The 15,688-nt window shown below is 41.9% G+C and overlaps 1 protein-coding gene across 1 annotated transcript in view; it reads left to right on the top strand.

The window, feature by feature from the left end:
• Positions 1–15,688, top strand: part of LOC126253218 (dnaJ homolog subfamily C member 16) — a 158,219-nt gene that overhangs the window by 11,110 nt on the left and 131,421 nt on the right. Inside the window, exons 3-5 of the mRNA XM_049954403.1 lie at positions 10,805–11,007; positions 11,138–11,418; positions 11,499–11,679. Coding sequence (XP_049810360.1) covers positions 10,805–11,007; positions 11,138–11,418; positions 11,499–11,679 — 665 coding nt within the window. The remainder of the gene's footprint in view (positions 1–10,804; positions 11,008–11,137; positions 11,419–11,498; positions 11,680–15,688) is intronic.

Genomic DNA, 15,688 nt, shown 5'->3' with positions numbered 1-15,688 from the left:
ACATACTACACTTCTCTCGATAAACATAAAAAATACAGGAAAACGTACTTACCATTCAAGGTCAGCTGACAAGTAAAAAAAAAACACAAACACTAAAAAGCCAAAATAACCATCCCTGGAAACACTGCCAGATACACCTGTCCCAGCTTTGAGAAGCAGAGATTTTTTTCAATTTCATGAATTCTGCGCACTGCTGACACTGTAAACATTCCACCACGAGGTCCTACAACTGAAGAAATTCAATTGTAGCATCCATACTGTCACCCATAGCACCTACCAACAAATGACTAGTAAATTTTGTCATAACATCCATACCAATTGAATACTGAAAAATTAACTTTCAAACCATTAACAACAGCGGAACTAAAGATCTCAAAACTGAAGACTAATTAGTAGCCACTAATTGACGACATTAAAAAGCTCACTGACAAGTCATTCTGTTTGGATTCATATGTGTTATGCAACCACTGAAAGCAGACGTTTGCGCATGATATCTGTCACCTTTACCTTGTGCAAGTGCAGTTCCTTTTATGCCACTGGCTGTATGTCACGATTCTCCCTAATTGGGCCCAAGATTTTTCTTTTCTTGGTTCAAATGTGTAGATCAGACCTTTCCTACTCATGTCAAGGTATTTTGTTGCATTTAAAGCCACTCATCTAACTCGACATTAAACAATAAACAAATAAGATATTTGCTATACCCCCCTCCCCCTCTGCCCGCCGCTCTCCAGATCAGCAGCTATGCCACTTCCATATTGACTTGCTACTTGCTGCGCTGGGATCCACAGAGGGAACGGGTACACTAAATTATGCTTTCACATCTACTGTCGCAGCTAGTTCACCTTGTTTGCACTTATTATCTGCTGTTAAAGTATCTGCCTGCCTTGTAGCATGTCATTCTTCTGTGGTACTTAATCTGTCTGTTTCAACAAAGGTTCAGCTGCTTCCTGTATCGTCATTACTTGTGTGTGGCATTTGAGCAAACTCTATTTTTTTAAAAAAAATTAAAGTACACCACATGACAACAAAGCAAGACCACCAAAAACCCTTGGGCAGGTGTACAAGGAATATAACATAAATTCTAACAACAGATGAAGGTCACTCTAGACTCTGAGCATAATGCCCATAATGTCGGCAAGTCCCACACATAGCTTGTACCGCCTTAATAAACAGCAATTAGTCACTCCACCAAATTACGATACTTAGACGTCACCGGCCGCAAAATGTACTCTACAATTCCCTGTAAACTGCAATAAGTTGCATGTTTCTCAAACAGCACCTGCAAATTCCTATGCACTTCAGTCCAATCCACCATTACCGTACACAAGAGCAACACAAAAAACACACCAAAAAAATAAAGCCCATTCACCAAACACGTACTGTTCAAACCACATCCAGAGCTGATGACTGCTTTGCAGCTACAGTGTCCTCTTGACAAATGGCAGCAGCTGATGTTGCAGTAGACACTTCTGACACCAAATTGTTGACGCTAGGTGGTTATCACAACAGAGACAGAGGAAATGGCTTTTCAGGATGGAGCACTGCTTTGTTTATCCGCACATGGGTTGAGAGTGGTGGTGGTGATGTGTTGATGATTGGAATCAAGTGGTGGACTGCTAGTGAGACATCCCTGGATGAACTAGACTTTCAGCCATGTTAGGTACAGAGGTATTATTGCTGCTGGAGTGGGCGCCGTTGGTCTCGGGATGACACAGCAGGCCGCAGAAAGTGAGCAAGCCACCACCAGCACGACTGCTTTGAAAACTGTGTGCATAGGCAGTGCCACCTGGTGATGTCAACAAGATGTCAGTGGCTGACAGAGAGACCATGCACCACAGCTGATGAACGGCAGCCACGTCCATGCTGCATGCTCACCTTGAGCTGCAGAATACACTACAAGGATGAACAGTACTCAGACTGTATGCTCCACCATAACTGCTATCAAAGGTGTGTGGCCTACCTTGGGTGATGGTCAGTGACAGGGTGGTCCACAAGAATCAGAGTGCAGCGACATACCAGTTGGGTTGGTTGATTTGGACGAGGGAACCAAACAGCGATATCATTGGTCCCATGGATTTGGGAGGAAGGGGAAGGAAGTCAGCCATGCCCATTCAAAGGTACTATCCCAGCATTTGTCTGAAACGATTAGGGAAATCACAGAAAGCCTAAATCAGAATGGCCAGACATGGGTTTGAACCTTCATCCTCCCAAATGCGAGTCCAGTCTGGGTGGCATACCAGTCCAGACTTGAATACACATTCCAGCAGGGAAGCAGACACCCTCTGGAAGTAGTCACCTGGTAGGTGATTCTGCTGTGTGAAGACTGCAGGTAGTCCACACATGATCTTTGCCCTTGTGGATGCCTGTAGCTTGTGAAGCCTAAGTCCAGAGGAAAGGATAGCAGAATATGGGTGTGGGGAGAGAACAGTCCTGTCTGGCGGAGCATCCAGAGACTAGAAGGCGGCAGGACAAGCCTGCAAGGGGCATTGTTGAGAGGCAGTGGCAGAGGGAATGGGAAGAGAGGAGGGGTGGTGGAAAGGAAGAGGAGCAGAGAGGGGAAGAGTGTTGGGTGCATTAGTGAAGGGTGAACACAGTTAGTAAGAGGGGATCCGTTTTCAAGACAATGTAAAGCCTTTCAGGCTCAACCACTTTGAAAAATAAGTCATTGCACAACATATGTTGGAAACGAAACATATCATCAACAATCTGGAAAACAATTTCGTTGTATTACATAATGAAGCCAATGGTAAGGCCCCAGATCTGTTAGCACAACTGGAGGTATACCTCCACAAAATCAAAAAAACCAGGATCAATGTTAAATGAACAAACAGATTTTGCAAGCCACAGCTATTTCAGTAATTTTAAAGGTCTGTTCTAAAGTTATTTCCTGCATATATCAACTGTTTCCTGCATATGTCAATTGTTTAATAATTATATCTTTAGCACCATGAAAAATTCATCTTTGACCACATCATGTACAAAAACATCTGTGAAGTGTTTACAGGCATGTGTTTGCAAATGTACCTGGTGAATGAAGTAATATGTTTAAAATCGATGGAGGAAAAAACTGATGCTGTTGCTAAAACATTAAAAACGCTTTTCTTGGATTATTTGATAAGTTTACACTATTCAGCTTTTCCACTATTTTGCAAGTATTTTCCGCATCTGACTCAGAAAATTCGTAACCTAACATGAAATCTTTTCGCGACGGGAATATGCTCTTCATCTTATTCAAGAGAACAATGAAGCCTGTATTAAGACGAATTACACCTGAAGCTGCACCTACAAGGTCCGAAATGCATCATGTACTGAATAAAACATGAAAAATTGTGACTGAAGGTGTTTTTTTAAATTCATACCTTGAGTGTACCAACAAAGGACTTGGAAGAGCAGTTGAACAGAATGGACAGTGTCTTGAAAGGAGGATATAACATGAACATCAACAAAAGCAAAACGAGGATAATGGAATGTAGTCGAGTTAACTCGCGTGATGCTGGGGGAATTAGATTAGGAAATGAGACACTTAAAGTAGTAAAGAAGTTTTGTTATTTGTGGAGCAAAATAACTGATGATAGTTGAAGTAGAGAAGATATAAAATGTAGACTGGCAATGGCAAGGAAAGCGTTTCTGAAGAAGAGAAATTTATTAACATCGAGTATAGATTTAAGTGTCAGGAAGTCGTTTCTGAAAGTATTTGTATGGAGTGTAGCCATGTATGGAAGTGAAACATGGATGATAAATAGTTTGGACAAGCTTTCGAAATGTGGTGTACAGGAGAATGCTGAAGATTAGACGGGTAGAGCACATAACTAATGAGGAGGTATTGAGTAGAACTGGGGAGAAGAGGAGTTTGTGGCACAACCTGACAAGAAGAAGGGATTGGTTGGTAGGACATGTTCTGAGGCTTCAAGGGATCATAAATTTAGCATTGGAGGGCAGCGTGGAGGGTAAAAATCGTAGAGGGAGACCAAGAGATGAATACACTAAGCAGATTCAGAAGGATGTAGGTTGCAGTTAAGTACTGGGAGATGAAGAAGCTTGCACAGGATAGGGTAGCATGGAGAGCTGCATCAAACCAGTCTCAGGACTGAAGACCTCGACAACAACCACCTTGAGTGTAATGATACAATAGCTTTGGAATCTGAAGAACATTGTGAGAGGTGTTCAACAGCAATAAGATGATGGGCATCAGGGTTCTTGGTGCTTGGGGATGTAGGGTTTGTGGATTTTGGGGAGCATTTATAAGTTGAATTTGTGGGTTGTTTTTGGTGTAAGGAGGGAAATGGATTCAGAGGAGAGGTTCTGGAAAGGGCCAAACTCTTTAAGTAGGAATTGCAGGTCATGTTGGGCTTCTGGGATGGGATCACTCTAGCAAAGATTATATGTGGAGGAGTCAGACAATTGGGAAACATCTTCTGCCAGGGAGTCACTGTGATTCATAAGGACAGTGGTGGAACCTTTGTTTGGATGTAGGATGATTAGGTGAGATCTGTTTTGAGACACTTAAAGGTGTATGGCTGTCCTTTTTTTCTGCTGAAAGGCTGGTGTTCTTGCGAAGGGACTTGGGGAAGAATAGTGAGGCCAAGCTGGAGGTAAGGAAGTCTTTGAAGGTGCGAGGGGTGTGGGTGGAGTAGAGGATCACAATTGGATGATCATATGAAATGTGAGAGGCTGGGTTCAATGTTGGGATTATGACAGCCATGGTTGAAGGGATTGTTGGGAAAGAAGTGTTTCTGTCCATTGCTTGGATCAGGAAAAGAAGAGTAGGAGTTTAAGCCCAGCGTGGTTAAATTTGAGTGTAAGGCTGAAGGTTAGGCTTTTTGACAGGACTGAAATTGCTGTGGGGCTGAGGATTTTGGTGGAAAAGGTCAGTTAGGTAGCGTCTGGGTGCTAGGAGGGGTTAACAAGGAATAACACTGTGGGTAGGATAGGGGTTGGATAGTGATGTCCCAAGGTGGCAGTAGGATGTCAGCAGGCTGGATAACTTGTGGAAGTGATGTCTGAAATACCCTACCACATGCTGGAGAGCAAGAGATTCAGTTTCAGAAATATGATGTGTGTGGTAAGAATTGCACAGTAGAAGTATCTTGTGGAGGGAGCAGAGATATACTCTGATGCCTGTGCCATCGAGATACGTTTTTGGGAGCACCAGGTTCATGAGGGTGTGGTACACACACCAAAATCTGGAAAGGTGAAAGTCATTGTGATAAGGGTGTTAAGGACGATTCAAATGAAGGCATCTAGGTGGCTTATGGGAGCTGGATAACAAGGAAAAGACATGCAGAAATACGTACACACACACACACACACACACACACACACACACACACACACACACACACACACACACACACAAAAATATGCACAAATAGTGTAAAAACTTGTACCAGTATGTAAAAACAACACCAGTATGTAAAAATATTAATCACTGCATGAAAATATGTAATAATATGAGCAAACAAATTTATGAAAAAATATAAAAAAAATGTGGGAAAAGGGAAGGAATGGATGAAGTGTGGGAGTATTCGCGTTTTGGGATAAGGGAAGAGAGAGGGGAATTCGTTAGGTCGAGGTTCACAAGTTCATGTGGCACTGCAAGGTGTGGAAAACAAAAAACGTGAATATATGCGAGGATGATGGAAGAAATGGGATCAATAGGAATTATTTAATTATCGACAAGAACAATATGGGGCATGTAAAGCTGCACCAACATTCCGGGCTGTCACATAGCCATGTGTTGTGCACAGATGAGACTGTTGATACAGTGTAGTTTGGATTTCAGAGCATGAGGGGTTTGTAAAGTGATGAAAAAGCCACACCCACTAACTTTATCCTAACACACAACTAGTACTCCTCTGTAGGGAGGCTGTACAGACAGACCTGTGGCACAGCCGTCGGCACCCAATAAGGCACACTCCGACACAAACATGTTTTTGGGCCATGTAGAGGAAACCTTCCTAGCCTCCCAAAAGCCCAAAATTGCGGTCTGGTTCAGGTTCATTGATATCTTCATGATCTGAACTCAGGGCTAAGAAACCTATCCTCATTCCTTTGCAACCTTTTCTCCTATCCGCTTCCCCTGGTCCTTCTGAACTCAGTATACCACTTTCCTCGACTTCACCTCCTGCTCTGTGTTGGCTCCATCCACATCCCTTCCACACCAAAAAATCCCTTCCACACTGCCTGGGGTATGATGTATCTATCTGCAATGACAAGTACTCCCTTTCCCAGTATGCTGAAGGTCTCACAAAGACCTTCAGACACACACCTGTGGAAGACCTACGTGCAAGACCTGCCCAATCCACTCACCCAGCACTGCCTATTCCAGTCCTGACACAGGGTTATCCTGTCCTATCAGAGTCCGGGCCACCTGCAAAAGCAGCCATGCCATATACTGCAGTTGCAGTCACTTCACATCCTTTTGTACCGGTACGACTACCCAACCAGCTGTCCACCAGAAAGAATGGCTACCACCAAACTGTGCCTAGAGCTTGCTAGGTCACCTCGTGACACGACATGCAGCTATACATAGCTTGCTTGATTTTAATGGCTGCTTCACAATCCAGACCATCTGGATCCTCCCCACAACCACGAGGTATCTGGAACTGAACATACGGGAGTAATCTTTACAAGCATTCTCCACTCCCAAAATTATCCTGAACTCAATCTACAATAACCTGATGTTCCCACACCCTCCACCCAACTGTTTCTGACCCCTGTCCTATAAACTCCACGTAATTCATGTCCCCTCTCCGCCAGTGCACCCAACACTCTTCCCCTCTCTGCTCCTCTTCCTTTCCACCACCCCTCCTCTCATCCCATTCCCTATGCCACTGCCTCTCAACAACACCCCTTGCAGGCTTGTCCTGCCACCTTCTAGTCACTGGAGCTCCGCCAGGCAGGACTGTTTCTCCCCCCCCCCCACTCCCCCCCCCCATATTCTGCTGTCCTTCCCTCTGGACTAAGACTCCGCAACGTACAGGCTTCCACAAGAGCAGAAGATCGTGTGTGGACCACCTGGAGTCTTCACACAGCGGAAATCACCTACCAGGTGACTACTTCCAGAGGGTGACCACTTCCCTGCTGGGATGTGTGTTCAAGTCTGGACTGGTTTGTTACAGAGCGAGGTGGTGCAGTGGTTAGCACATTGGACTCGCATTTGGGAGAATGAAGGTTCAAACCCCGTGTCCGGCCATTCTGATTTAGGTTTTCTGTGATTTCTCTAAATCACTTCAGGCAAATGCTGGGATGGTCCCTTTGAATGGGCACGGCTGACTTCCTTCCCCCTACTTCCCAAATTCAATGGGACCGATGACATCACTGTTTGGTTCCCTCCCCCAAATAAACCAACCAACCAACTGGTATGTCGCTGCACTCTGATCCTTGTGAACCACTTTGTCACTGACCGTCACCCAGAGTGGGCACACACCTTTGATGTCAGGTGTGGTGGTGCTTACAGTTTGAGTACCATTCATCCTTGTACTATATTCTGCAGCTCGAGGTGAGCATGCAGCATGGACATGGCTGCCGTTCACCAGCTGTGGTGCATAGTCTCTCTGTCAGCCACTGACATCTTGTTGACATCACTAGGTGACACTGCCTATGCACACAGCTGTCAAAGCAGTCATGCTGGTGGTGGGTTGCTCACTTTCTGTGGCTAGCTGTGCCATTCTGAGGCCAACAATGTTCACTCCAGCAGCAACAATACCTGTGTACCTAAAATGGCTGGAAGTCCAGTTCATCCAGGGATGTCTCACTAGCAGTCGACCACTTGATTCCAATCATCACCGCCACCACTGTCAACCCATTTGCGGATAAAGGAAGCAGTGCTTCATCCTGAAAAGCCATTTCCTCTGTCTCTGTTGTGATAACCACCTAACATCAACAATCTGGTCTCAGAAGAGTCTTCTGCAACATCAGCTGTTGCCATTTGTCAAGAGGACACTGCGGCTGCAAAGTAGTCATCAGCTCTGGATGTGGTTTGAACAGTACATGTTTGGTGAATGGGCCTTTTTTTTGTGTGTGTGTGTGTGTGTGTGTGTGTGTGTGTGTGTGTGTGTTGCTCTTGTGTATGGTAATGGTGGATTGGACTGAGGTGCATAGGAATTTGCAAGTGCTGTTTGAGAAACCTGCAACTTGTTTTCAGTGTAGAGGGAATTGTAAAGGCCACACTTTGCAGCCAGTCACGTCTAAATATTGTAATTTGGTGGGGTGACTAATTGCCATTTATGCAGGCAGTACAAGCTATGTGTGGGACTTGCTGACATTATTGGCAAGAGGCACATCAGTGGTCAGAGTCTATAGGGGCCATGATCTGTTGTAAGCTTAATGTAATTTTCCTTGTACATCTGCCCAAGTATTTGTGGTGTCCTTGCTCGTTGTTATGTGGTCTACTCATCCTACCCCCATCAGAAGCTGGGTCACATGTGAAAGCAGCCATGTCGTTTACCAGCTCTGCTGCAATCATTGCATATGTTTTTATATTGGTACAAACCACTGCCAAACTGTGCAAAGAGTGGAGAGGACCAGCCTGTGACACTTGCAGCTGAACATAATATGCTTGATTTTAATGGCTGCTTCACAATCCAGGCCATCTGGATCCTCCCCTTCAACACCAGCTTTTCTGAACTGCACAAACAGGAGTTATCTTTAGAACACATTCTCTGCTCGTGAAATTATCTCAGCCTCAACTACAATAATCTACAGTTCCCACACCCTCCACTCAGCAGTTTCCACCGCATCTGTCCTGTAACTGCTTACCAGTTCATGTACCCTCACCCTCCTTGTTCTCACACTCTCCTAACGCATCCACCAGTCTTTTCCCATCGTTGCTCCTCTTCTGTTCCACTGCTTGCCCCGCTCCCATTCCATTCCCCACAGTCCTGACACTGTCTCATGCAGCCTTTTCCTGCCCCATTCACGTCCCTGCATACTCTTCAAGACAGCGCTCTTCTCTCCGCCCTTCCTCACTCCTGATTGCTGCTTTCATTCAATGCAAAAGCTGCAGTCCAGCTAGAGCTACCAGAGATATTGGTTATCTTTGTGTGAGGTGTCTGAATGTGTATGCACCTCCCTTTCCTTTTTGAAAAATGATTTGGCCAAAAGCTTAGCATGTAACAGTCTGTTCAGTGTGCCTGTCTGCAGCTCAATGTGTCATCTTTACACTGAGTAGAAATCAATCCTTTTCAAAATTGTTGACATTCCAACCTGCACTTTCCATTGTTTAAATGTAAAATATTGCATGTCTGTAGACAAAAGATATGTTATTGTTTGATTACACTATTGCAAAACAGTCACTAGCAACAGTTACTTCCATAAAATATCTAGGAGTATGTGTGTGGAGCAGTTTGAAGTGGAAGAATCACTTAAAATTAATTGTGGGTAAAGCAGATGCCAGACAGATTCATTGGAAGAATCCTCAAGAAATGTAGTCCATCAGCAAAGGAGGTAGCTTACAAAAACCTCATTTGATCAATACTTGAATGTTGCTTATCAGTCTTGGATCTGTACCAGATAGGATTGATAGAGGAAATTGAGAAGACCAAAGAAGAGCAGCATGTTTCGTTACAGGTTTGTTTAGTAAGTGCAGAAATGTCATGAAAATGCTTAGCCAGCTCCAGTGGCAGATGTTACAAGAAAGGCATTCTACATCGGGGTGTGGTTGCTGTTAAATTTCCGAGAATGTACTCATGTGTAAGAGTTAACCAGTATATTACTTGCTCCTACATATATCTTGCAAAAAGACAGTGAAAATAAAATTCGAGGCAACATGGAGGCTTACCAGTAATCACTCTTCTTGGAAACGACTCACAAGTGGAACAGAAAATGGGAAAGTGGCAGTGGTATACAAAGTACCCTCTGCTATGCACCCTGAGATGGCTACTGGAGTATAGGTGTATGCATTTAGGTAGATGTAGATGTATGTTCTCCCCTCAGTCCACCTGAAAAACTGAGTCATCATCTGCCCATGCTGAGTGAGATGTTGAACTCAGAACAATGACAAGACATTACTGTCATGCGCTGTAGATCTTGGCATATGATTTTCTTGCAGAAGTGTTACAGTATTGTAATGTGACAAGGTGTTTAGTAACCCCCTTTCATTAAGGACCATTAAAAATCTGAATCTTCCAAATAATCTTTGATTACATAGAATGCCTTACTTGTTTTAGTAAACTTTTCCATGTTCTTGGGTAATTTGTTATATTCAGTTTCATTCCCTACCAGAAAATGCTGTTTTAATAATCCAGTGTCTCTTATTCCAAGCGATACTTGCAGATGTTTATAAGTAAATAGAGAAAGGCAGCTGGGAGTAGCCATTGATCTGGCCCTACGCCCCATCCTGTTTTTTAGTGACAGTAAGTTTTCTGCAACAGTTGTCAATTAAGGTTGCTAATTAAATGAATACAGCAAAGAACAAACTTGTTTGAAATTCTTCCCCTCTCCCCACCCTCTTTGTTAAGTTAAAAGAAAATTTATATTTAAATCTGTAACATAGTCACAGTGGAAGAAGATGAGGACTCCCAGGTAACTGACATTATGCCATTTGTGCCATCATTGAATTTTTGTACAGTTATTTAAAAAAGGCCTTGTCTGGATTTGCACAGTTGTATACAAATAAAGAAAAAATAACAGCTACAGGCAGTATCAGGTCATGCAAACAGTTTGTCGGGGCTGCGGACACAAGTTCAATGAAGATCTTTAGTATTAATGTTTTAGAGATGGACAAGTGTACCATATGCTGTAATTAAATGTTTATAAATATTATAATAGTCAGCATAGTGATATTTTATTTCCTTCCATTAAGCTTTTAACTGATCCTGAACGAAGAAAGAAGTATGACAATTTTGGAATAACGGAAGAAACTCCACCTCTACGTCCGAAACGTGATTATAGTCAGTATCGAAGGGACCCATTTGATGATCTCTTTGGCACTCATGGAGGTAGTTTTAAATTTCAATTTCAGGATCGTGACATCACTACATTTCATCAGCTTAGTGTCACAACTCGGTAAGTGCTCTTCAGGGAACTCATCATCTACAATTTTATACTATCAGTGTTTTTTATTATTTGTAATTTTGTACAGTTTATTGTTCACAAATATTTCCATCTTTTATTCTAATTTTATATCAATTTTCAGGGCTTTTGAGAACAAAATTGTACCAAAGAGTTTCAGAATTCCATATCTTGTAATGTTCTACTCGGATTGGTGCTTTGCTTGTCTGCAAGTGGAGCCAGTATGGAGAAGATTAATAGAAGAATTGGAGCCATTAGGATTTGGCATTGTTACAGTTCATTCAGAAAATGAACCAATGCTGACAAAAAAAATTGGCATTCATACACTGCCTACCCTTGTTGTACTGTTGGATGGAACAGCTAGTATTTATAGAGACTCACTTTTTAGTGTTCAAAAAATTGTTGGTAAGAACCAGAAAATTATTAATATCTGTGTATCATTAAAAAAAGCTAACATTGTTTCATAATTCCAAAAATATTTTCAGAATTTGTGAGAAGTAGATTTCCATATCGATTAGTTCAGCCAGTTGAAGATGAAACAGTCTCCTTATTTCTGAGTGGCTGGAAAGACAACAGAGTTAGAGCACTTATATTTGAGCGCCACGATTCAGTGAGGTTACGGTACCTATTAATGGCATTTTTCTACAGGGAACGTGTCGCATTTGGGTAAGTGTCATTTAAAACTACAACCTGATGTGAAGTTAGTTCAGTAGATATTATTTAAATTGATTTTCTGTGTGTCACAAATGATATGTAAGGGTATAATTTTCATATAAATTACAACCATGAAAAAATTTTGATGACACAGTTCTTTATTGAATATGAAATGTTTTGAAAAATCATTGTCAGGCAAGGTATGGGACAGTGTACACAAATTTCTGTTCATTGCCCCACAGATTTTTTATTTCCTGTTGTCAAATGTACCCAATATCTGATGTGTGTGGACAGTCTAAGCATTTTTTTGATGAACAAGCATTCTGTCTCCTTAAAGGTGCAGTACAACCCCAATTATCTTGGGAGTTAAAACTGCAATGTCAGAGTGTCAACAGAAGTCAGGCTGCACAGTTATAATAGAATCACACATATTAAAACCGGAGAATATAAAAACACTAGCTCACTATTTTGAACAAACACTGTTTCCCCAATCCTGTACAGCATCTGTCGTCCAAATGGAAGTAGACTGCTTCCTTTTTCGTAATGTATGTAGTTCATTCACACATGCTTACATATTCACCTGTTGCTACGTATACTCTCCACGAGCCACTCTTCAGTGCTTGGTGAAGAGTACTTCTTGCTAGTGTTAACCCTGCCCTACCCCATTAACATGTAGAACAAGGAAGGAGGGACACCCTACACCTTTTCACACACCTCAATCTCTCCCATTTCCCTTATACGTGGGATTGGATATGCATTTTGTCATCTAGATATATTGTCAAGGATGTAGAACACGTCATAAAAACAAGACTACATAATACAGAGTAAGTAAAATGATCTGAAATGTAATTTCATTTTGGAGGTAATTTGAAAAGTTGTTACAGATGTGTTAATGTAGGTACACTGAAGTACATAAGAAAAGTCTTAGGCTATTGTAGCCAAGCATCATCAAGCAGAAAGCAATTTGCAACATTTATTTACATTGATCATATTACTCCACTGTAGATGTCCTGAAGTCAAGTTTTCTGTAACACATTTGGTGTTCCTAATAATTTTATTTGTTTACATGTCTAGTTTCATAGGATAAAATTAAGGAGCCAATGTCCATGGAACAAGTCAGTACATGAAATTACATCAGAAAAATTAATAATTAATAAAATAAATTTCACATGAATGCTTTGGAAATGACAGACCGCTGAGTATATATTCACAAAATCAACTATATGACATAGGAATTTGCTTGAATTTTCCCATTATCTCTTAGACAGATTAGAAGGGGTGACCTATGAAGAAATTCTCCAATTTAGATTTCAAAGTGCAAGGACTACTGCTAAGATTTTTTGTTCTTTTTGTAGCTTATTGACAATGTATGCAGCAGAATACTGTACACCTTTCTGCGCAAGAGTTAAGGAGATTTGCGCTGCCTGATACGCTCCCTGCCCTTTTAACAGATGACACTGCCATGACAGGCTTAGTTTTGCGTTTTATTCGGGCAGGGGGCTTTTATCACTTAATCTAAGTGGTTGTCTTTTTTGTATTGAGTCTGGCCTTTGGCCTACGATTTTAGACTGAGTTTTTAATGTGTTTCTCTGTGGTTGGCTTTTCCTTTTTTGTATCTATGGTCGGCCAACCACTGTCACGCTCTGTGTGATTTTAATTCCTTTTGTCTAGTCTCTGTCTAAATCTTTCTTGTCCTGTGTCGTCTGCCGTCTTTTCCATTGTTCGTTTTTATTCCGTATGGGTGTTTGAAATTTTGGAAAAAGGGACTGATGACCGTAGCAGTCTGATCCCTTTAATCCCCCAAACCAACCAAGTTAAGGAGATGTGACCCAAATGCAGATTGGATTTCTACCTAGTACTAATTGAATGGAAGCTGCTAATTCTTAGGAATCAACTCTTATTATTAATAACCAGCAACTTTAAAGAAAATGCTTTAAGAGGACAATGTAAGGATTCCCAGAGTTCTGAACAGGGGTCTCCAGAAGCTTCATGAACTTGTATCGCATATTGCCAAAATGTCCATTTCTGAGCTGAAAATATTCTTTGAGAATGGGAAGAGTTACCCCAGAATACAATGCTGTATGTTATGTGTTGTTGTGGTCTTCAGTCCTGAGACTGGTTTGATGCAGCTCTCCATGCTACTCTATCCTGTGCAAGCTTCTTCATCTCCCAGTACCTACTGCAACCTACATCCTTCTGAATCTGCTTAGTGTATTGATCTCTTGGTCTCCCTCTACGATTTTTACCCTCCACGCTGCCCTCCAATGCTAAATTTGTGATCCCTTGATGCCTCAAAACATGTCCTACCAACCGATCCCTTCTTCTAGTCAAGTTGTGCCACAAACTTCTCTTCTCTCCAATCCTATTCAATACCTCCTCATTAGTTACGTGATCTACCCACCTTATCTTCAGCATTCTTCTGTAGCACCACATTTCGAAAGCTTCTATTCTCTTCTTGTCCAAACTAGTTATCGTCCATGTCTCACTTCCATACATGGCTACACTCCATACAAATACTTTCAGAAACGACTTCCTCACACCTAAATCTATACTCGATGTTAACAAATTTCTCTTCTTGAGAAACGCTTTCCTTGCCATTGCCAGTCTACATTTTATATCCTCTCTACTTCGACCATCATCGGTTATTTTACTCCCTAAATAGCAAAACTCCTTTACTACTTTAAGTGTCTCATTTCCTAATCTAATTCCCTCAGCATCACCCGACTTAATTTGACTACATTCCATTATCCTCGTTTTGCTTTTGTTGATGTTCATCTTATATCCTCCTTTCAAGACACTGTCCATTCCGTTCAACTGCTCTTCCAAGTCCTTTGCTGTCTCTGACAGAATTACAATGTCATCGGCGAACCTCAAAGTTTTTACTTCTTCTCCATGAATTTTAATACCTACTCCAAATTTTTCTTTTGTTTCCTTTACTGCTTGCTCAATATACAGATTGAATAACATCGGGGAGAGGCTACAACCCTGTCTCACTCCTTTCCCAACCACTGCTTCCCTTTCATGCCCCTCGACTCTTATAACTGCCATCTGGTTTCTGTACAAATTGTAAATAGCCTTTCGCTCCCTGTATTTTACCCCTGCCACCTTCAGAATTTGAAAGAGAGTATTCCAGTCAACATTGTCAAAAGCTTTCTCTAAGTCTACAAATGCTAGAAACGTAGGTTTGCCTTTTCTTAATCTTTCTTCCAAGATAAGTCGTAGGGTCAGTATTACCTCACGTGTTCCAACATTCCTACGGAATCCAAACTGATCTTCCCCGAGGTCCGCTTCTACCAGTTTTTCCATTCGTCTGTAAAGAATTCGCGTTAGTATTTTGCAGCTGTGACTTATTAAACTGATAGTTCGGTAATTTTCACATTTGTCAACACCTGCTTTCTTTGGGATTGGAATTATTATATTCTTCTTGAAGTCTGAGGGTATTTCGCCTGTCTCATACATCGTGCTCACCAGATGGTAGAGTTTTGTCATGACTGGCTCTCCCGAGGCCATCAGTAGTTCTAGTGGAATGTTGTCTACTCCCGGGGCCTTGTTTCGACTCAGGTCTTTCAGTGCTCTGTCAAACTCTTCACGCAGTATCTTATCTCCCATTTCGTCTTCATCTACATCCTCTTCCATTTCCATAATATTGTCCTCAAGTACATCTCCCTTGTATAAACCCTCTATATACTCCTTCCACCTTTCTACCTTCCCTTCTTTGCTTAGAACTGGGTTTCCATCTGAGCTCTTGATATTCATACAAGTGGTTCTCTTCTCTCCAAAGGTCTCTTTAATTTTCCTGTAGGCAGTATCTATCTTACCCCTAGTGAGACAAGCCTCTACATCCTTACATTTGTCCTCTAGCCATCCCTGCTTAGCCATTTTGCACTTCCTGTTGATCTCATTTTTGAGACGTTTGTATTCCTTTTTGCCTGCTTCATTTACTGCATTTTTATATTTTCTCCTTTCATCAATTAAATTCAATATTTCTTCTGTTACCCAAGGATTTCTATTAGCCCTCGTC

This window comes from Schistocerca nitens, chromosome 4 (assembly GCF_023898315.1).
Source record: "Schistocerca nitens isolate TAMUIC-IGC-003100 chromosome 4, iqSchNite1.1, whole genome shotgun sequence".
NCBI lineage: Eukaryota > Metazoa > Arthropoda > Insecta > Orthoptera > Acrididae > Schistocerca > Schistocerca nitens.
The sequence above is the reverse complement of the archived record's forward strand: the minus strand, read 5'-3'. Positions and strand labels throughout refer to the sequence as shown.